Consider the following 23,513-nt stretch of genomic DNA (forward strand, 5'->3'; position numbering starts at 1 on the left):
GTTTTTCCAAAGAGTGATATGAATATAAAACCCTGTGGACCCAAGAGCATGTTTGTGAAGAGAGCCTGAACAATGGCTAATGACCATGAGGAGAAAGAAAAGACAAAGAATGCTGTAGTAGAAAATAAAAGCAAGGGACGGGGACAGGAATCAAATATATATATATATTTTTAAGAAGATTTTCTAAGCGATTGCCAAGAGATTATTTGTAATCATGTTTTGAGATGATTTATATCATTTACACTAATAAGGTGTCATAAGTCCGTTCAACAACGAATCCATTAAAGAAAGATGAGTACTCCAGATCAGTCTTTAGGTCTGATTTCCTGAGCGCAGCTCAGCACTGTTAGTTCTATGCCGGGCCGGGTTCCTTTTCCAATGCATGGCCTGGCTCCAAATGCACGAGCCCAGGAAAAGGAGGGAACTCCAAATAGGCAAGAATATCCTGGCCCTAAGCCACTGAGGAATCATCGTGGGTGAGTGGGATACTAGATTGGGCTTCTAAAACTTTTTATTTCTTTCCAAGTCATCTTGACCAAGTATCCTACATCTCTCTCTCTCTCTCTCATCTGCGTTTGGTGGTCCGTTTCTGGAGCTATTTCTGAATTTTTCAAAATGAAAGCTTCTCTGCACCACCAGGCAAGCTCAGCCACTGTGATCAAGGCCCCTGAAAGATTCTAAGTGATGTTCTCTCTCTGTCCTAGATACACATTGTCGGTGGTCCTCATTCATCTTCTGAGGAGAAAGGTAGAAGCTCTCTTCCCAACGGGATGACTTTTGAAGCTGAAAGAAAACACCTACAGTGGTGGGAAGAAGACGCTGGGACACCAAGAGGACAGAGACGAGGGGAGGGGAGAGCCATACCTGCTCCGATGACCTCTTCGATTTTCACAAAAGATACATCAATCTCCTTGGCAAACTCCCGGACAGCTTCGTTGGGGTCCTCGTAAGTGAAGGGGTCAATGTAGATCTTCATCCCTGGGGAGCCTTATTGGAGGAGATAAGTAGGTTAACATCCCAGAGAGGACAGGGTCGTCACTAAGACACTGCTGATGTCCCCAGTGCCAGGGGCGTTCCTGAGAAGGCCTCTTCTCTCTATGCCAGGCTGCAGCCTGCCACCGTCCCCACCTCGTGTCTAGCCCAACCTCCCCGTCTCCCTTCCCTCTGGGCCACTCTAGCCTGGTTCTCTGTCCTTTACTTCTCCTCCATGTTTTCTTCCCTTTCTCAGCTCTCCGATGAAATGTGGAACAGATTACTTATAAATGACAGATCGGGACCAGTTCCCACACCGGGCGCTCACAGAAGGCAAAGAAGCTGATTGATGCCAACCAAATGCATTAGCGGAAAAGTGGTGGTAAAATGGTAGGGTAGATATCAATATTTATCAACTTGACAACTTCCCTGAGTGGAGGCCACAGTTAAGGTTATAACTGACGGCTGTGGTCCAGGGCCACAAGAGGGATGAGGATGGATTTTTAAAAACAGAAAGAAATTGCTGTTAGAAAACCCTCAAGATGGAAGGGCCGAGACAGTACACCCAGAAGAGAAAATGGGAAGAGAGAAGCTTAGAAAATACTAATCGAGGAAAAGAGCAAAGTCTACATAGAAAAAAAATGGGGTGGAATGAAAGAAAAATGGTAATTGAAACCCCCTGCCTTCAGACACACTGAAGTATGAAAAACGAATAAAATGGTAGCTGAGAAATACATAAAGGAATATAGACCTTGTCACTGATGTATACAGTGGCAAGATAGATAGGCATGCTTGGGGACAAAATAGAGAATCGTCATTGCAGAGAAAAACATTCAAAGAGTCTAGAGGAGAGGGGACAAAAAAAAAAAAAAAGTAAATGGAACCCAAGAAACAAATGGATTCGTTCCCAATGTCATTTTTCAACACGTTTTATGTATCATTAAGCGAAGTATAGAAATTGTGGTGGTGGTGGGTGGTGGGAGGGCGGGGACTCTGGAAGCCAAAATGACATGGCAGAGTGTCGCATCCTGGGGAAGAGATTTCCTGCCAGCCGCTGCTGTGTCATGAGGGAGTCGGGTCAGCAGGGGCAGGTGAGTCTGAAGAAGCCACACAGCTCCATCCCCATGGTGGGGACCCCAGGCGGAGGCTAGACCACAAGGTTCCGTGAGTGAGCTCATCTCAGTGCCTCACCCATCCTGGCCCAGACTTTTCAGTGTATTCTCTAGTGCCTCCTAGACCTTCACCTACACTCTAGTTCTGACATTCTCCTTCTGAAAAGCCTCTGATAGCTCTCGAAACTAACGTTGAGTTAGCCGGTGCAGTGGTGCACACCAGTAATCCTAGCCACTTGGGAGGCCGAGGTAGCAGGATCGCAAGTTCAAGGCCATCTCAGCAACTTAGTGAGACCCTGATTCAAAATAAAAATTAAAAAGGCTGGGAACGTAGTCAGTGGTAGAGTGCCCGGCACTGAAAATAAAGAAGTAAATAATGTTCCCTTTTCACCTAATCACTCAAAGATTTGAAGTCCAAATACAACAGGGGAAAAAAAAATTGAAGGGAGGTTTTTAAAAACCAAATAGAAGGGCTGTGGTGTAGCTCAATGGTAGGGTGCTTGCTGAGTATGTGCAAGGTCCTGGGTTCAATCCCTAGTCATACACACACACACACACACACACACACACACACACACACACACGAGTTAAAGCCCAATACAGTCAGGTGCCCTGTCCAGGAGAAGGGCTGCTCTGGAAAGCTGGTCTATTGCTAGTCGTTAAGTAAAATCACTCCTGGCCCGCAGGATGGCTTGTTTCAGAGTGGTAAACACCATTGTAAAATGTTCCTGGTAGGCCTGGGGAATGACACTGGAATGCACCAACTAAAATTTGGACAAAGGAAATATAGAGGTCCTCACCTTCATCTAGAATGTTCTACTTCCTGGGGGGGGGGGCGCTGGTGAGAGGAGCCTGTGAATATGTGTGCATGCAGGAGTGAGAGCTTCTGCTCTGGTTATCAGTAGACAAACGGCAAACATAGGTAGAGGTGTCGTCGCCTTCTCACTTTTTATACAGAACAAGTAAAGAGTGAGGATTAATGGGACCAGCCTTACACAGTGAGATTACACACACCTGCAAATCCCAGTGACTCTGGAGACAGAGGCAGGAGGATCGCAAGTCTGGGGCCAGCCTCAGCAACTTAGCAACTTAGACCCTCAGCCATTTAGGGACATGCTGTCTCAAAGTAAAAGTATCTGGGAATGTAGCTCAGGGGTTAGAGTGCCCCTTGGTTTAACTCCCAGTACCAAACAAACAAATAAACAACCCCCCCCCCAACAAAAAGAACAAATGGAACCAGATTGAAAGTGTATAAAGATCCCCGATCAGCATCTCCAGGCTGCCTCAGGTTGACTTTGGGTCCCCCAGAAATAATCCTTGACATGAGGTTTTGAAAGCCATTTGCTTATGTGAGAAGTGATTCCAGGAAGTCCCTGAGGGGAGAAAGGAATGAAGCAAGGTAAGAGGCAGAACTGAGACCTAAGTGTCCCTAAGCCACTGGTCACTGTGGTCCCTGAAACAGGCTTCACCTCCCTGGGGAAGTTCTGAAGCCAGTATAGGTGTGCAGAAGCTTCAGAGTTGGCCCGGCCTGAGGGCCAAAGCAGTTGAGGGATTTCCACACCGATTCCCATAAATCATTCGTCAGGGGCCACCTGGCCTGCTGTGCAAGGGGGCGGGAGGCTCCAAGGCCAGAGGAAGCAGCCAGGCAAAGAAACCTGATGGCTACAGGTGGAAGCCAGCCAGTGGGCACTGGAGGGGTGAGGGTGGTTGACAATGCAATAGCAGACACACTCAAAATGCAACAGGGGCAGCAGGTCAGCGTCAACAAGCTGTCACTTCTCCCTGGTTCTGTGCCACATGAGAAGAGGGAAAGAGCCAGGTGCTCGGGCCCTAGGTGAATCAGGTCTCCAAAAGAATTTGCTACTCCTAGTCTATATCCATATTTTAGAATGGTTTTCTCCTCTGCCAGTGAGGGAAGGGATGCCTCCCTCCCAGGGTGGCTGTGAAAGCGAAGACCCTATTGCAAGCGGCAGGCCCAGCACCGTGCCTGACGTATGGTGATGACTCCTTGACGAATAGACTCATTACCGTTATCAGTAAATTGTTCTAGGAAGCCATTGGGGAGGTGGGAAGAGGGAGCGAGGTGGGGTGGGCAGTGGGGGGGGGGATGTAAGCCGCTTAGGGTTATATTAGTTACTTTAAAAATAACTACCTTGTTATTTTAGATCAAGGGCTTTTAAAGATGTATGCTAAGCTGTCCTACAGGAGCTCTTCCACAGAAACTAATTAAACAATCTAGAATGTGCTGTAATGGATGGTTTGCAAGTAAAGACATATATGAGGATGAATGGGAAGGGATTCTGTGTTAATGAGCTTTACGGATATTGGCCCTAGCCAGTGTGGGGAAGGAGCTATTCCCAGAAGGGAGAGGGCTCATCTCTTGATGGCACCTCTATGCTGGAGGCCAGTAATGTGGGACTGAGGGCCACCAAAATGGGAGACAGTTCACTCTGTGATGATGGGTGTAGTTCGCTCACAAAGAGAGTCCGCTACCTTGCTGGCTTGCAGAATCAAGGGTGTGTGTGTGTGTGTGAGTGTGTGAGTGTGTGCATGTGTGTGTGTATGCATGTGTGTGCATGTGTGCCTATGCATATTTGGAAGGTCATGGGCTGCTGTTCTAGGACTTGCAGCTCTGGTCATCACTGAGGCCTTTTGCCGAAAGCTAAGGAAGCTTCTGGAAGCCCAGGAGTGGTGATGCAATGCAATGTCATCAAAAACAAACATCCTAACTGCCACCTCTATGAGGTAGTTGGAATCAATCCTTATTTTCCTTAAAATTGAAGACAGGATCACACGGAGGAAGGGAAACTGGAAAAGTGAAGTCAAGGTCTAGCATGTGGCTCCTCTCAGGATTTTTCTCCTAAGGCTCTGGCCCAGCTCTCTGGCTGGGGGCAGGGTCTGTGCGCTCTACATCAGGAGACAGATTTGGCTGAGCAGGTGCATGTAATGGTATGGTTCCCCCAGCACCCACCTCATCGCAGAGTAACATGCCTCCCCAGACCTCTCTCCCACAGTACAGCTAGCTTTTCTCAAGTCCCAGAAGATGATGAGGGGAAAAAAATGCCTTTAGCTAGGCGGAACAGGTCATTTGTCTTTTGGTTCATTTTGTGTTTCTGCATAAATCCCGCATCAGCCTGTTCCTGCTCCCACTTGCCAGTGAGCAGTTTTTAATTATCAGGAAAATGGTATTTAGTGTAATGAATCACCAGACAGTGAACAAGGAATTCGAGTCAGCTGCGGAGCCGAGCTCAGCCAAACACGGGGAGACGGGACTCAGAAGATGTTCTCAGAGTGTGAATGTTGGGGAAATATTACCAGTGGCAATTATGATGATATCAGAGGTTCTCTATCTCTACAGTGCAAGTCATTTTATAAAATCTGGACAATATTTCACATTATTTTATTATTAATATGAATATCGTTGACATTTGTAATAGTTTACAGTTTCTTTTTATCATCATTCACATATTTTTCACTCAGAAGTGGTATGTGTAGATTTAAATGTTTGATTGTAAGTGTCTCTTGAGACAGGAAAAAAAAATAAACTTACTTTGCAATCTCTAGTTTACTAATTTCTATTAAAATCTCTAATTGCAGACATGCTCATTCTTTGACCTCAGAACCAACTTACTGTGGCTGGGGTCGAAGCTTGTATTGCCTAAAGCCTTAAAGGTCCATCCTCATCCTAGGAGAACTGAGAGATCTTAAACGTGAACCAAGGCTTTACATATTTTAGACTTGGGGAGAAGGACATAGCCACTGTCTGGACCTTCTTGCAGGATAGAGAAGCCGAAGAAACTTCTGGCCACTGTCAGAGGCCCTGCATCATTAGATCAGAATGCTCTCAAAAAGAAATGGCTGGACAAACACTGGGGAGTCTAAAAGTCATATATGGGCAATTTGAAAAATCAGTAAGGCCCTTTACAAGTGCCAGGGCCTCAAAGAAAAGCAGAGGGAGCTGGGAAAGGACCGGTTCTAAACAGTAGGTGATATTTGGAAATTAAACGTTCAAGGGCGGAAGCTGCTCCCATACAGGCATCTTGTGCATTCAGAAAGTACAAAATCAGTACCATGGACATCTTGTGGGTCAGTGGACACTACATCGACCAGGAGGCTTCAGGGGTGCCAGAAAGAGTCAGATGGCCACCAGCTGGTAGAGGATTCCTAGAATCCCACAGGATAGTTTCAGAGAAAGCGTGCCTTAGATTGGTTTCAGTCATTAATCTTTGGGTCCCAGGGGGTTTTGACAGTCATGGGAAAGTGGGGAAAGTGTTCTCCTTGTTCCTCATTCTAGATCCAAGGCTGACTTTGCTATCTTTGTGACTCACCTAAATGGGCCCAGATACCTAAGCATAAGAAAAGAGCTGTTTAGGGATCTATACATTAAAGACAGACCCAGGGAGGGATTTCCTCCAATCCTCTGCCTCAGTACATTGAGCATCCCTCTTTTTTCCCCATACTGACCAGGCACCCCACCAGAACGGTGCCTGCAACTGTGGAAGCTACAGGAAAACAAGGCACTTGACCTCTGAAGGCCACAGTCAGGCACAGCTCAGGGCCACATAGTCTTGAATCAGGAGCCTGCTCCTGGGAATGGATTGCAAGCACCACGGAGTCTAGAGATGGCGGAAGGCTATGCTTGTAGTCTTTGGTGTCAGAATTCTACAAGCACCAGGTTTTGGACTGAGCTTGGAAGGACGTGGGTATGTGGTCCTGCAAAAATAGAAGCTTGGAGTGTCATGAGGCACAGCTCAGAGTGAAGCCTGCCGCTTGCATGGATGAGGAAAGTGAGACTGGCCTTTGGAGGCAGAGGGTGGGGGCCAAGGAAGGGAAACAGCTGATGCACTAGTATTCAAGGGCCTGATTACCAAACAAAGGCGTTAGGGTTGACACCACTGGACACACAGAGCTGAGGGCTGTTCCATCAGCAGTAGAGGAGTAGGAGCTCTTTTTGCTGGCAGGCTGCAACATTTGCATGTATTATTGTGGGGAAGGGGCTGTAGACTGAGAAGATGACCATGAGGTTGTTATAGTAATTAATTAAGGTGTAAGATGACAGAGTGTTCCACCACAGTGCTGTGATGAGAACCAAAGAAGCAAGAGAAAATTCCAAGGAAGGGTTGATAGCACTTGCTGAGTAATTGGAGGTGAGGAATTAGGGACAAGACGAATCCTAATCAATTCCCCAACTTGTAGAATCTGGTGTTGCTAGTTACTATAATGGGCGTTGGGAAAGGAACTCTACTGTCAGGGGAGTTTGGTGCGTGCAGTTTTAGACTTGGAATGTGCAAAAAAAAAAAAAAAATGTGCAGGTGCCTAGAAGTTGGTCAGAAAACTCAGACCGGAAATAGCTGGGAGAGCAGCACTGGAGTTGTGGGTTTGGTGTCATAGAGAAGGACTGACAATGGGGCCCTTGAGAGGAGTAAATCTAGTAGTAGAGACTGATGAGCACTGGAAACAGTTTGCCCCTCTGACCTCTGAAGGCCACAGTCAGGACAACAGATGGCTGTCATTTTCTATGAAAGAGCAGAAATCATGGGCTTTGGCTGAGCTTTGGCTTGAGGAAGAATCAAGGGAGCCTCAGGGTGGGCAATACAGCTGGATGGAGCTGCCGTGGATCTGAGGGAGATCTTCCCGCCATTTTCTGCTTGGGGACTTTACCACATTTTTGTAAAATTTGTCCCTAAAACCACCATCATACTAAATATCTGTCTCCTAAAGAAAAAAAGTGGGCCACAGATGCTCCCTATTGAGGAAAGTTAAAAAAAAAAAAAAAAAGTTTAACATCTCCCTATTTCATGGGCATCAGTGACCAGGACAGGCAGGCCCTCTGGTTCTGTACCATTGAGGGCCTATAGGGAACCCAAGGACAACACTAATAATCTCAGGACTAAAAGAGTTAACACAGCTGCTAGAGGCTCTGGCTTGGAGCCAGCAGCAGACACACGGGTGAATCTAGGTCGTTAAATTTATTTGACATTTAATAAGTACCCACTGTAAACTCAGCCACCTTTTGCATCAGGGAGCTCTTCTGCATGTCCCCACAGGTCCTCATTTACTTATGATCAGTTACAAATGCTCCTGCCAGGAGAGGAAGCCAAAATGGCCATGGTCAGTCTCCTTCCTTCAGGCGCATACCTGCCCTGCATATTGTGATTTTCTGTGGGTTGGTTGCTACGCTCTCTGCAGTCCTGAAATGCACCCACCATGCCGAATCAAGAAGCTGGGTGTGCAACTTTGGTAGAAGGAATGTTTCTGGATTTAATTCCATCCAATCTCTCACCTCAAGCAGAAATCCTCTTTACAAAATCCTTTACCCAAGCCTCTGCCCAAATAAGAACAGAGAACTCATTCCCCACGAAGCAGACAGTCTCTCTTGCACACTGCTCCAGTGAAGGGATAGCATTCTGACACTGAATCAAACTCAGCCTACTTTAACCTTTCACCTGATGGCTCCATTTAACCTTTCACCTGATGGCTCCATTTAACCTTTCACCTGATGGCTCCGTTTAACCTCAAGAGGCACAATATCTCCTTCCTTTGCCATGATGGCCATATGTAGGATGATGACCTCCAGATCCCTGCCTGGGTATCTTCAGCACCAAACACTGGCATGTCTGAGTCTCTTCAGTAACAGATGAGAACTTGCTACTCCTCCAAAAGTACTTGTCACTCCTCTGGATAGGTACTCTGCTTACCATGTCCTTCTTGCAGTGGGGTCCTCAGAACAGAGACCATCATTTTAAATGTGTTCTTACCAGCACAGAAGATATGATGTCTGTGGGTCACCTCTTCTGAAAGGAACTATGATTGGGACCACAGAGGCAGGCAGACCTGAGTTTAAAACCTTGTTTTGCAAATCAATAATTCCAGATTACCTGTCCTCTCTGAGGTTTTGTTTCTTCATATGCAAAACCTACCTCCTGGCTGTTAGGAGGATCAAATTAGTTAATACATGTAAAGAATTTAATACTACAGCGAGGGCTCAACACTAGTGGCTACTAGTAGTATTATTCTTCATTAGTAATAGCACTGATATTAAGCATCTGGTCCACTGCAGAAATTTTTTTTTTTTGCACGCACAAAAATAGAAAATCAGGTCTCCTCCTATTCATACTGCTTCATTTTTGTTCTCACCTAAACAGTAGGTTCCAGATTTATCCTGCTAACATTTTGTCTTGCAGATTTCAAATTAGCATTCAAAGCTGTCGGAGAGTTCTGAATTTTGATTCTGTCTTTTATGGTGTTAGTTATGCTCTCCAAATGTTACCTACAAACTCCATCAGCATCCTTGTGCTTGCACCCGACTGATGAAGTTCAAAAACAATCAAACAAACAAATGATTGAATAAGGACAAGGACTAGAATAACACTAAGGACTTTCCTCCTGGCTGAGAGTCACTAACTCACTTTCTTTTGGTACAAAGACAAACTCTGTATCCACTTAACAATGCTTTCCCTTAAGAGACCGTAAAATATTTTTGTCAAAATAAAAATATATTACATCTCTAATTCCTCTCAAATTTACCAAATGCATAACCCTAATCAGTGAGAAGAGGTCCCCATAATTTTTATAATGCGTCTTTGTTGGTTCCAAATGACCACTGAATTCATGTTTAAATGCCCAGCTCCATTGTGCTTCACATTCCCTTCAAGAGTATGATGGAATTATGCTCGCACTCTTATGATCTCTGTACTCTGCTCTCTTGGCCTATCTGAAAATGAGGGTGTTTGCCAATCTCACATCCTTGAGCATATGTCCCATGTGTTTGTGCTTTTTTAAAACCAAACAAGAGCAGTTCTGTGATTTTATCTGCAATTGCCTATACAGAGAGGTGAATCTGCTAGGGAGGCTTCTTGAAAGCTCTTGATCCCTTAATCAGCCCCCATATTCCTCTCCCCCCAGCCCCCACACCTCATCCAATTCAGAAATCAGGAAACTATCAACCACTATAAAATATGTGGTGATCCAAGCACCATGGGTACCGGTTTGTTTTTCCCAAATATAGATTCCACCATAAACTTTCTAGATTCCCAAGTCTACCCTGGCCCACTTGGATTATCCCATTCAGGTGATTTTGAATCAACCAGTACTTTCTGAGACTGGTCTACAGAAACTATGAGAACACTCTGTCTGCCTCTTCCTGTACTTGGGAAGCCCATACTCTCTCCCATCCACTCTTGAACATGACCTACTAGTACACAGGAGACCCTCCATTGGAGTATCTGGTGCCATATGCAATTCATTCTCTTCTCAGCCTTCCTTCTGGTTAATATCTTTCCACCCAAATCCAAATGTTTCCTTTAAAATCCTATTCACCAAGCTCCAGGCTCTGAGGCAGGACACAAACCAGTGCCTGGAGACTACGTGATGTTCTCAAGTTTACCAGATGACTGGATATCTGGTAACCAGATAACCACACCTTGACTGGTTAGTGGGTAATCATCTGCAAACATTTCTGTTGTGTTCTGTTTCACCCAGTGCAGCAGTTAGAAAAGAGGGTCTGGGAAGACAGGGCCACCAGCCCCTCCTAGAATGGTTATGGAGGTGAGACAAATTTGAGGGGGCTAGTAGAATAACGTTCCCAATGCAGGACACAGAGGAGGCCTTCCACAGCCCATCACTCCTAACCCTGCCCTTCCTTGGCCAGGCCCTGCCTCTATCTGAGCTTTGGGTTGCTCTTTTGCTCTGTGTGTGCTGAGCCTCTCCTGCTCCCCCAGCTCCTTTGATGTCGATTCACCAGTAGCCTTAGCTTTAGTCAGGGAGACAGAGGTTCACAGGAGAAAATGCCTGCATGCAATTCAGGGCACAACACTGTGAGATTGAAGACCCAGGTGTATAGAGAAGCCAGGTGTCAGGGGTTCGATGAAAAGAGAATAGTTACACAAATAGAGGAAAAGAACATTTATAAATGGGGCAGACTTCCAAGGTAGCCAAGGCAGTGAACTCAGGCCTTCGAAGAACTTGGCATCCACCCACATCCCAGGGACGACGTCTACACAGCTGTGCCTTCGCTGTCCTCACTGGGTGGGCCAGGATCCAAGACTGCAGACTAGGGACTGGTATTTCTATGGACACTGGAATTAAGGAAACCTTCTGTTGGCCTCAGAGGTGATGAGTCCCCCAAAAGGTGGCTTTGAGGATTTGGGATCATATCTCTGTGTACCACATGGTGCACTTTTGTGTCACCACATGGTGGCTCAGCAGAGCCACTCCTTAAGAGCAGGAGAATGGGCAGATCTCAGGCTGATGCTGCTGAAAGGGCACCAGACTCCACCCTTGTATGCTTGGGGGCCCTCTGCACTCTACTTCAGCAGGTGGCACCAGGGCTTAGCCTATACATCTGCAGAAAGAGAGCTCTGGCCCAAGGGCACTCTTGGATATCACTAGACTTCAAAATGAGATTCCTCCTTTTGAACACAACAGACATAACCATCTCTAAAGGTTTCATCCAAAGGGTTCACAGGATGCCAGATCTGAAACAGACCTCGGAGTGCTCATCATGGCAAAGCATTGGCCCCGAGGGGGTGGGGAGGTGATGTCAGAAGCCAGAGGTGGAGGCTGGGAAGCAGGAGAAGCAGAGAGCCTTTGGGGGCAGTCCTGAGGCTCTCTGGTGGCGCGCATCCCCTGAGTATCAGATACACCAATGTTTCTGCCTTCCGAAAAGGGGAATTGGTAAAGCGTAGCAGGAGCTGGGCATGGGCCTTCAGAAAGGGCCCAGTTTGTGATGCTGATTGTGAGGGCTGTGCTGAGCCACCCTAGGACAGTAGCCAGGCTCCCAGGCAGCACCATCCCTCAGCTCCTCCCAGCAAGGACTGATCTGCACTGCAGCCCAGTTGCCTGGGGCTTGTTCTTCTCCAGAGCCCTGGCAGGGTCTGGATATCTAGAGAGTGCCCTTTGTACAGCCTGAGACAGCACTAGCCACACTAGAACCCAAGCTTCTTTGCATTTCAGCTGCTGCTGGGAGCACCCCAGTACCATCCTGTCCACCTCTGGGTGAACTTAGAGAAGAGAAGCAATCTGGTTCATGAGAACTTTGGCCTCGGAGTCCATTTTTTCCTCCCAAAAGAACACCCAGTGAGAGTGGGCTTCATGTGTGTGTGTGTCTATGACATCTGCCTGTCATGCTTTCACCCCCGAGTGACCAGGTGAAAAGGATCTGTGCATTGCAACAAGGGGATGGAGGTGAGATGCTGCTTCCACAGCAGAGTCCAAAGTGCTGTAGGGACAGATTTCTGAGAGCATTTGTGGTTATTTAGAAACAGAATGTGTCTGTGCAAGACTCTAAGGGTAGCATGTCTGGAGGCTGGAGAGGGGCCCAACTGACCTCATAGGACCTGTTTTGTAATATTACAGAGTGGAGGAACAATTATGGCATGGAACTTTTATGTTGTGCATTGGTGAAAAGCAATTTCAGTTACACAAAATTTTTTATACACAGGTTTTAAAAATAGAGAATGGTAGGATAACTTGTGAGGAAAACTTTTAAAGGCACTGTTTAAAAAGAAAACCCTTGGGAGAGATCCCAGCACTTTGGCCTCTTGGGCTCTGCTATCTTTAATTCTCTGCATTCACATTCTATGGCTTATCTTTGAATTTGGTCAACACATTCCCCAGCTGCTCAATTGGATAAGATAAGGCAGAAGATGTTAATAGAGAATCCTCCATCTTTTCCCACTGAGTCTGATTTCAGGATTCATTGACTTGCTAAACCCAATCTTCTCCTAGTGTCCTGTATGAGCTTATTAATGCAGAAGGTAATCTACCCATCAGGCATCCAGTAAGTTCCCACAAAGGCAGAGGGACCTGCAGAGGGAGTTGGTCTTGTGGGCCCTGGGAGTTGGTAGGGGACTTGCCACTTGTCCAGCCAATCTACCAGGACATTGTCAGCATCAGCCTGCCAGGAACCAGGCCGTGGGTAGGTGCTCTCTACTCACCTCGGCCTGTGCTGTAATGCTGCAGTTTATCGCTGTACACAGCCTCTTTGCTGTAAGCTCGTTTCCTGTGGATACAGAGAAGAGAGACTCTCTCAGGAGGAACATACCAAGGCCTCCTATCTGGATAGGGTTCACCCCGGGCATCTCTTGGGATTAGAGAGTGGGTGACCCCCACTTTAAGATTTCATTCCTGCTCTGGTCAACCACCACTCATTTCTGCAGATGGGCAGGTCTGCCTCCAAGTCAAGGTCTTACGGAAGCCTGGCAGGGCTGTGGGCCCCAGTCCAGGAGCAGAAGCGATGAAAACTCTGAACAGTACTCAAGATGCACTGCAGAACCACTCAGGAGGGAGCCCATGCTAGGGCTTTGCAGGCAGTATTTAGGCTAACCACCCAAGGCAGTAGCAAACTCCATTAAAAATTCACAAGGCCTTCAGGGTCTATCCTGGGGCAGAACTCAGACTTCCTCCTTCCTCCTCCCTGCTCTCCCGCCTGCCTGCCTGCCTTCTGCCTGCTACTGAGGACCCGAGCTCTCCAGCTACAGGATGGGCTGTGATGCTCCAGTGGGTCAAATGCAATTTTGTAACTGTCACTCCGAAAAGCCGAGGCGTGCAAGGGGCGGCGGGGGGGGGGGGGGGGGGGGGGTGGCAAAAAGTCTTGGCTAAAATGAGGTTTGAAGATGGTTGCTGTTTACTGGAGCCTCATCCAGCTCCAGAGAGGATTTTATCCCAGGCACAAAGAAAAATAAATAATCTGGAGAAATCTAGGTTGCCCATGGATTGGAGGGGACAGCGTGCGAGAGGGACAGGTGGCCAGCAGGCAGGAGTGGGGGACCTACCTGCTGCAGACGATGGAGATGGCCACCAGAGACACGACGAATACCACCCCGGCTGCAGCCGAGCCAGCGATCAGGGGCAGCTGCTCCCTCAGCTCCGACTTGTAGTCATCTAGGTGAGAGGGTGACATTAGGATCCTCCCCATGTGTTCCTTGCCTACTGCTGGCCACAGTGCATGATACCAAAGACATGACCTGGAGAGAGAGACTACACTTCCTATGCTTCAGAGCATCAGCTGCCTAGACAAAGAACCGTCTTCAAGTCACAAAAGAACAAAGACAACCAAAACCCAAAGATAATGCAATAATAAAAAACAACACAGCTTGACAGAATCTGGGAGCCAGGACTGATGACATTTGCCTCTGGGGCAAAGATGGATCTTAACCTCCACCCTAAGGACTGTGAGCCCTGTTAAGGGCAGGTCCAGTGGAGGGTAGAGTAAATGGAAAACCACAGCCAAATTCTCTTCCAAAACATGAAACCGTTGAAATGCAGCATCGTTTATAGATTCACTGAGCAGATATTTAAAATCTATCTGTACAGGGTGCCGTGGAGGGTGAAGAAGCACCCGAGAAATAGCCAAGTGTTGGGAGCTCCCACCTGATAGGAAAAGGATGAAGCTTCCTACCAAATGTTAAAACCATGCTGTGTCACACAGCAGAATGGGAAGCCCGCGGGTCACGGGATCATTGTCTAATATTTGACCTCAGGCAATGAATGATCAGCTATTTATGTCCCGTTACAATTAGGGCAGGTACAGCAAATCAAAATATAAGATCATCAGTTCAATTTGAATTTCAGATAAATAATGAATGGTGCTTTCGTATGTAAGTATGCTCCAAATATTGCTTGGGAAATATTTATACCAAAACCTTGTCTGTTGTTTATATGCAGTTCAGATTGAATCGGTCATCCTGTATTTTATCTGGCAAACCTAATGACAATACTTGTTAAGTGGAGGTTCCCCATAACCTGCACCGGAATTTCCTAGACACCATTCATTACTCACAGCTGTTTCTGGGCCCCTCCTCAAATCTACTGAATCAGATCCTCTGGGTGCAGAGAGAGTTAGTTGTCTGTATATGTCATAAACACTCCAGAGGATTCTTGTTTTGCCCAGTGTTTGAGAACAGTTTGTCAACTATAAGGTGAAAAAGGAGACTTCTAGAAACAAGGTCATTGGCTCTCGAAGGCCTCCCATTTGATAGAAATCAATTATAAAAATTGAAGATAGAGTTTCAATTGCCCTCAGCTGAGAGCTTTTTGTAACATTTGTTTGAAAAAAAAATAAATTTGGCAAAAGAAAAAAAATTACAGGGAATCACAGTGAGAAGTTCTCAGAATGTCTTTATAAACACTTCATAAAGCCATGCGAAACCTGAATGGTTTAAAAAAAAAAAAACCAGTGTGCTAAGTCGAAGGTCGGCACATGTAACTAAGCACAGCTGGGCCACAGTGGCTCTGCCCCATGTGGTCATTGACCCTGGTGGGATCCCACAGGTCCCCAATGCCCCAATGACCTACCATTGATCAACCTTCAGACTCACCTTTGGGCTGCAGATGGGCCCACAGCCTCGGTGCACATAATCACTACTGATGTGTGAACCTCCATCATTAAGATAAATAGTCCCAAATTTGGCCACTTACCAGAACTCTCTTACATCTCACCCCTCTTGGGTCTGCAAAACTTAACTGCCAAATGTAAAAGGAATAGCCTTCTTGGGAGAAATTTGTTACTTCTTGATTTGTCTAGCAGAATTGCCCAGAGACCGGTACTCAGAGCATTTTGAGTTTTGGGCTTTTAATCCTGTGTACCTTCTGATGCCAAAGTGCCTATAAATCTAGATGGTAAGTGAGGTGCAAAGTGGGGGACAGAGTCCTTAAGGGAAAAGCAGACGGCCTGAATTCTTTCCATCCCAGCAGCATTATTAATCTCAATGAACTGGCTCACCTTTCTACCCCCATCTCACCAGCCTCGAAATACGAGAGAAAATTCACCTCAAATAAACTCAAAACAGGCTGCAAACTCTAGTCTCATAGGAGCCAGACCATTCACAGTACCACATCCAGGTGTGAACCATGGGAAGTGGTGGGCTCCATCGGGGGACAATGCCCCTTCTCCCCAGGACAGGGACCTCACCCCAGGACATCCACCAGCACTGGCTTCTCTTATAATTTTCCAAAAGAAAATGAACATTCTGATTTTATATAAAATCATTCGATTTTTAAATGCTTCTAATTAGTATAAAAGTTGTTTAAAAATATAATGTGAGTCAATATAAAAACCTCAAGCCCTATTAAGCACCAAATCTAAGATTACTCGCCTAAAATATAATACTGGATAAAATATTTTGTTCTGTATAAGTTAAACAACAAAGAGAAAAGGAAAGGCTTTCAATTCAGGGAATCAGGAATAGACTGATATTTGGAAAACTACCAGGAAACAGCTCATAAATGAATTTGTTTAAAAGGTGGATAAGCAGATAGATAAAGGAATATGTGACTACAGTAGTTGGCTAGCTAAGAAAAAGGGTGGTGGATAATCAGACACCCCCAACATGCACAAAGTCAAGGCTACTGGGAAAACAGATTACAGAACTAATGAAGGAGGTGGTCTTAGAGGATTGGGGGGATGTAGTTTTAATAGGGAACTAATAAAGCCCCAAAGTGTGAGTATTTGGAGGTATAGACTTTATGGCCTTGGAAACAGCTTGACTGTTCTCCCTGGAGACACCCGAGCAGCATCTACTACAGGTCACACGTGAAGTTGCTCCAAGAATTCTGAGACCCAGGATGCATATGGCTGTCACACCCAAAGTGCTATCTCTCTGTTCCCATCCTGGAGACACAGTCTCATGCGTTCAGGTTGTGAGCTCAGCTCCAGATCCCAAGCACAGAGCAGGGAGGCAGGAGTGAGGATGATATTCACAGGCTTCAGGACCCTTGTACTGAGGCAAGAGGGCACCTGGGGCATATGTGGGCCTCACTACTGTGCAAATGCTGGACCATGTGTAATGTAGAGCTCCTCAAAAGCAAAGCCAATCACATATTGGGTGAGAAACAGGCCAGACTTCAGAGAGCCCACGTGCATCAAACACAAGCACAGGGCCTTGCTGGGGGGCAATCCCCTGAGGGCATTCCACTGGAATCCAGTTGGCATTTGGGCTGAGACTATAAGCTTTTGCAGGGCTGCTTCTCTTTCCCCCACTATCTGCCCTGTGCCCTGTTCATTGCCTCCACCCACTCTCATCCCCATCTGCGCTCTTACCATCTGTCAGAGTCTGGAAACACATCTTGCCGCTGAACTTGCCGTATCCTGCCACCGTGCGGGCCCGCACCTGGACCACATACACCATGCCGGGCCGCAGCCCATCGATCCGAGCCGTGTTGGTCTGGCTCCTGGCCATGGAGGAGTTGAACTCATTGTGCTCCTGCAGAAGAGCAAGAGGGAGGGTTTACCAGCCTGCTCCTGACCCCAACAATCACCCAGCCCACTCCATCCAGGAGCACATAGGCCCCATATATCCTTGTTCTGCAGATCTGCAAGAAGTCATCTCTCTGACCTCAGCAGAAGCAGACTTGTAGTATGCCTCTGCCATTTGCCCGCCTCTCTTCATCTTGCGTGTGCTAAGCTGCAGGCTTTTCTCTTCCTTCTCAAGATGTCCCTTGTACCCTCCTCATAGCAGCTGTTCTAGATGGCTCCTGCAATTCCCTCAAATGCTTAGGCAGAACATGTTGTCTCCCCTCTGCCGCCGTGTTTGAGCCCATTGTGAACTGCTTCCCACATCTGCTTCTGCCTTCTCCTTGCCTGTCTTTGGGGACCCATTTCCTAGATCCCCGCCACTATCATCCAAGAAGAGCATGTCCCTTCTCCCTGCGTCCTCACCTCTTCCACCTACTCCAGGGGTCAGCCCCACCTTCCTGCCTTTCTCCTACACATTCTGCCCTGTCCTCTCCAGTCCCCATCTTCTACAGGTATGTATCCACCCTGGCTCTTCCACCCATCATAACTGCTGCTATAGGGTTGCTTCTTCTCTTTGCTGCTGATTTATTTAACATATGATCAGTGCTTGGACTTTGGTAGCCTCCCATCTTTTGTGATGCTCCACACTCACCTTACCTCCTGCCAGTGCCAAACTTCTTAGACCGTCTCTGACCTCCCCGCAAAGTTTCATCATATGAAGGCAAAACATCGAAGTCTAGGTTTATAGGTCCTTCATAATGAAGTCAGTTTCAGTCTCTCATCTTCTCCTACATCTGTGGCCTTGCTGTCCCTCCAGAGACCACACCCCGGCTACCGGGTCTTTGCTGAGGCCTTTTTCCCAGTCTGAGGGGCCTCTATGCAGGACTCCTTTGCTCCCACCAGGTGGCTTCAGCTATATCTCCCAAGGTCTCCTCTCTATAAAGGCCTGTCTATCTGCCCTAGTCCACGGACTCTTCACTGCTGTCCCTCTGGTTTACAAATCACTCTCAGCACCTCATACATCGGCCTGGTCTCTGACTGCATTCATGTGAACATATCTTTCTTCTGCAAGGGTTCAGGGCTACCTCCAAGTATGAAGAAACAAGAGCTTAGAGTCGGGGCCTATCCTTATCTGCACCATTAATCCTGGTGACTTCAGCAACACTGAAGAGCTTGGGTCACTGGAGAGAATCCCGAAGCCCCTTGGGGGACTGTAATGAGTTCCAGACACAACGGCTCATGAGCCAAGGTGACCAAAGGGAAGAAAATTGCATGACAAGGAGTCTGTAAACTATATCCCCAGTCAAATGACAGGAGAAACTTGGGGAATTGAAGCAAGACAAAAGAAGAGAGCACAATGATCAATCTCATTGTTTTACATGTGTAAAAATCTACTTTGCAGGGGCTAAGGTGACCTGAGGGCGTGTTCATTCACTCCTTCATTCAATCAACCAGGCAGTTACATTTATGATACAAGAGCATGTCTGGGCATTATGCGTGGACTGAGGGGTACAGTGGCAAGATCCTCTTGCCTGGTGATGCAATAGTTTGGAGGGGCAGAGTGGAAAATATACAAAAGATGACCACAGTGTTAACTGAGTATTTAGGGCAGTTTGGGGGCTGTGGGGACATATCCAGACGGCAACAAGTCCAGACTTTGAAAGAGATCCATTCCAAGAAGAGTCAGGAAAGCATGCAGGAGTGGAGTCGTGGAAAATCAAAGAAGTCCAGCCACATGGATGGCTGTGGAGATGGGGACAGAATAAAACATGCAAAAGCCAGTAACTGGCGAGTCTGGAGTACGGCTGAGTAGGGACGGCCGTGAGTGATTTGGAGGCAGTCATAAGGGACCACAGGTTTGAGGCTAGCTCCAACAGACAGTTTAAAGTTACAAAGAGACTCATCCTCAGCCTAATGGAGGGGTTTATCCATGGCCCCTGGATGAGACTGCTTGGGGAGGGACTGCCCATCCATCATTTGCTCAGCTTAAACAGCAGGTAGGGGGTCTCCCACTCCCATCTCCACCCCCAAGCAGGGTTTCAGCAGAAAAAAAGGTTGCTTGATAGAGAAGAGACGTCATCTAGAACTTTGGTAATAACTATTTTGACACATTGGAGACTTGAGATCTGAAACTATGAAAATCACCTTATCACCTTGCAGATAAGAATAAAATCCCAGGGCTGCCTGGCTTCCCTGGTTTGACTAGAATCAGATGGAATCAGGCACTGCTTGAAATAAATGAAGCATTGACTAAGTCGGTTTTACTGAAAAAAAAAAAAAAAAAGGAAGAAATAAGGAAAAAAAAAAAAAACAAGCGTGCTGATCTATTGGCATTTGGATTGTGAGGACCGAACATTAACCCATAATCACTTTATAGTCCACACAATCTTGAAGAAGTTCAGTGATTAAAAGGAGTATCCGTGCTTGTTCCCCCCACAAAGTCATTAATCAATTCCAGGCAAATGGGTGAGAACAATGAGAAAGGTGGCTTATGACTGATGGTATTAGAAGATGTGGAGACAGAGGATTCAGCTGCCGAGGGCGGGGCTGACATCTCCCTCTCTCTCCATCCCCTGAACCCCAACACCTAGAGCAGCTCTCACACTGCCTGGGGCTCCAGCAACTCAGCGCTACGTGAAGGAATCAACAGCACACCTCCGTCCAGTGATTTGAGCCAATCGGTCAGGTGCAAGATATTGTCAAGGTTCTGAAAGAGTTCCTAGAAGAAAACGATCTTAAAACTTGATGGGTAGAAACTCCCCAAACTTAAACCCATCCTCGCCTAGACAGGTATTATTAAGTGCCCATAAGATCTAAATACTTCATCATAAAGACAGCCGGGAGCAGATGTAGATGCTCCTCCCATGGTTTGTGTACAGGCGTGCCACCAGGAGTGGAAAGTGCTACAAGACAGTAAACAAGAGCAGATGATGAATGGAAATGTATTAAATTGGGAAGGAGAAGAACCTGGGAGAGGCTCTGGGAGTGCCGTAGGTTGGATGGCACCTGAACATTCTATTAATGAGCTGTTGGAGGAGGCCAGAGCCTCCTTGATTCTGTTCAGAGGTGAAATTGAAAGGTGTCCCAAGCACAAACCCCCAGGATGATGTTGGACAGGTGACCTGAGAGGGTCTTCAGAGGTTGCAAGACTACCACTCATGGGCCAATTTTCCTATGTTATGAAGAAAGCTCTATTGGAACCCAGCCACGCCCTTCTATTGACATTAGCTATGACCAAGCTCTTGCTCCTATGCCTCTTGGTTTAGTTGAAGGGGACATAACATCCGTGGGGGGAGAAGAGGTGGCATAGGATGGAGGGAGGATGAGTGTCTCTTCTTTGGAATGAATCCAGGAATCTACTGGGCTGAATTCTACTTGCGTTTACATTTTCGAAAGATTGTATTCAATATTCCAGGATCATGTAGAGCAGACAGGTATATCTGATTCCAAGTATTTGTATTTAATATTAAGACACCATCTCTTATTTCAGGGGCTTCACTAATTTAAAGACATTCGGCATCAATGGCGATTGGATCCACCCCCCTTACTGAGCTCAGTCGGAAGTTTCTGTCTTTGAAATCTAATAAAAATGTCTACAGTTCTGGTTTTGTGACTTCCTAGCTGTGACCTGTGTGGTCATGGCTAAGTTGTTTAACCTTTCTGCGACTTAGTCTCATCATCTAGAAATTGGTTATTGTCTGGTTTTTGAGTATATTTCTTTTTTTTTTTTTCCTTTTAAGCATCAGGAATAAGATCTCTGCGTATGTCTGGAGCATAATAGGTACTCAATATATGATGAATTATCATTGCGGTTATTATGTCAAAATGCCCTCACAGGCTAATGTCTTTTGCTTTAGTCATATCGGAAATGGTCAGGGCAACATAATGGATTTCATAGTGGGGCACTTTTATAAGTGGGGGGGTCTTCAGTAAGATACTGAACGGTAACCAATGCTTGGGCAGAGAATCTCCTGCATTCCCAAGGAAATCTCTCTATCCTCTGGGGTGAGGACAATAATATGCTTCATTGAGATGTGCAAGTTGCCTCGGGCATTGAGTTGCTATGTGTGTGTCTGTTAATAATTGGTATAAATTAATGAGAAGCAAGGAACTAGCCTAAAATGGGAGAATACGTTTCTCTTGTAGCATAAGAAGTCAAGGTTAACTGCTATCTTTCAAGGGAGGAGGTTTAAACTATAAAGGGAAAGGCATCGGAGGAGCTTGGGTTGGGCTGGGTTGAGGAGCACAAGGCCAAGGCACCCAGGCATGAGCCTCGTGGCTTTGATCCTAGGCCTGTCATTAAGCCCTTTACCTGTCCTAGCTGCCTACGGAAGGGACTGCCCTGGGTACAGCATGTTAGAAGGAGGAGAAGTATGAAGGCAGAGGAGGAGGAGGAGTAGATGGTCTCCAGTACATTCAGCTCCTTCCCAATATTGTCACCTGCTGAGGACCAAGGACTCCCTCTTGCTTTCCAGCTCTGTGACTGTGAACAAGATTTTTGTTGTGTTTTATTAACTTCTTTATGCATCTGTTTCTTTACTTGTAGCAATTATACGAACCCTTATTGCCCTGGGGTATGAGAGGAAAGATACTGCTCATAAAACCCCTGACACTCAATTGGTGCACACTAGGGAAAATATTATTATTATTATTATTTTGAGCTGAGCTGTTCCTTCAATAGGGCTGCAAGTTCGTGTGTGGGGTAAGGAGGACGGGTGGTCCTTGCCAGGGACTCTGACATCATGCCACAGACCGTGCACTCTGGAACTGTTAGGTCCACATTCATAGGAACAGCTGGTTCATGCGATTAACAGGTTCAAACGGGTTGGTCCAACATGTGTTGGTGAGTCAACATTTATTTTATTAACTATCAAAAACTACTGAGTAAATAAGGGCCCCCCCCCAATTAAAGCAGATGATACATAATGGGTGCTTATGAGTCCAGATGGTTTAAATTAGCCCCAATTCACTGAATTATTTGCATAAAACAATCCCATATTCCCTAAAGAGAGCAGAACTGTCTACACCTCCCTCTTGCTTGCAAGTTCGACTCTACTGGCGAAAGGGTGGTACACCTTCTCGCAGACTAGCTTGGTGATCCACTGGACCCCCACTTTTTAGGAGGTAAGTCATTGCACAATGTGAAAACCATGATCTAGAATGTTTAAAGAATGTGTCCATTGCTGCATGGCTGGTTAGTTGTGAAGGACACTGGAAACTGGTGTAGTCATGCTCCCTATTCAACATGGTGACCATAGGCAGTGGTGTTAGTCTCTGCCTTTGATCCTCTTCTTTTTAAAAAATATTTATTTATTTGTTTTTAGTTATAGGTGGACACAATACCTTTATTTTATTTTTATGTGGTGCTGAGGATCGAAGCCAGTGCCTCACGCATGCTAGGTGAGTGCTCTACCTCTGGCCACAACCCCAGCCCCCTGGCTTGATCCTCTTCTTATTGAACCACTGGATGGCCTCATCCAGACTCAGGGCTTTCATATCATCCACTGACATCCCAGATGGACCTCTTCATCCTGGTCCCCACCTTAAACTCCAGAGAGGTACAGGTAACTACCTATTCCACTGTCTACTCAGCTCTCTTACTGGCAATTTAGACCAGAGCTGAACTTCCAGTTCCTTTTTTCACCCCCAATATGCTCTATCCACAGCCCTTCTCCTCTCAGTCAATGGTGGCTACATCCTTTCAGTAGCTCAGCCAAAACAGTCCCACACCCCAAATCCAACTTGTTGGATTCATCCATCTTCCGTATAGATGGTTATAAATTCAGCAGTCCTATTTCAATGGGGGCAGTCTGAATAATGTCCAAAATGTAAAGCAGATCTTCTTCCTCTTCTGCTCCTAAACCTGCTTGCTATATCTCCCCAGATCACTCAATTATCTAAGGATGAACAAGATTACATCCCCTTGGTCAACTCCCTCATGTGTCCTAATTACCCGTTGCTTGCTTTATTCTGGTTTCTTATTCTCATGCTGGTTTCTTTCCTGCTCAGTGAATCACCGGGCATAATGTTGCCTCAGGACCTTTGCACAATCTATTGCCTCTTCCTCTCCTAGATAACTGCTTTACAACAACCTTATTTTCTTCAGATCTTCACTCAGATCTTATTTTCTCCAAGAGACCTCCCTTTACCATTCTATTTACTTCTGTAATCTACTCCTCTCCCAAGCCTGACCT

The 23,513-nt window shown here is 46.4% G+C and overlaps 1 protein-coding gene across 1 annotated transcript in view; it reads right to left on the minus strand.

The window, feature by feature from the left end:
• Ephb1 (EPH receptor B1) overlaps positions 1–23,513 on the minus strand; it is a 280,914-nt gene that overhangs the window by 62,986 nt on the left and 194,415 nt on the right. The window contains exons 7-10 of the mRNA XM_076867077.2: positions 17,125–17,287; positions 13,859–13,967; positions 13,022–13,086; positions 865–987 (exon numbers count right to left, since the gene is read on the minus strand). Of these exons, the coding sequence (XP_076723192.2) occupies positions 865–987; positions 13,022–13,086; positions 13,859–13,967; positions 17,125–17,287 (460 nt within the window). The remainder of the gene's footprint in view (positions 1–864; positions 988–13,021; positions 13,087–13,858; positions 13,968–17,124; positions 17,288–23,513) is intronic.

Source organism: Callospermophilus lateralis, chromosome 10, assembly GCF_048772815.1.
Source record: "Callospermophilus lateralis isolate mCalLat2 chromosome 10, mCalLat2.hap1, whole genome shotgun sequence".
Lineage (NCBI taxonomy): Eukaryota > Metazoa > Chordata > Mammalia > Rodentia > Sciuridae > Callospermophilus > Callospermophilus lateralis.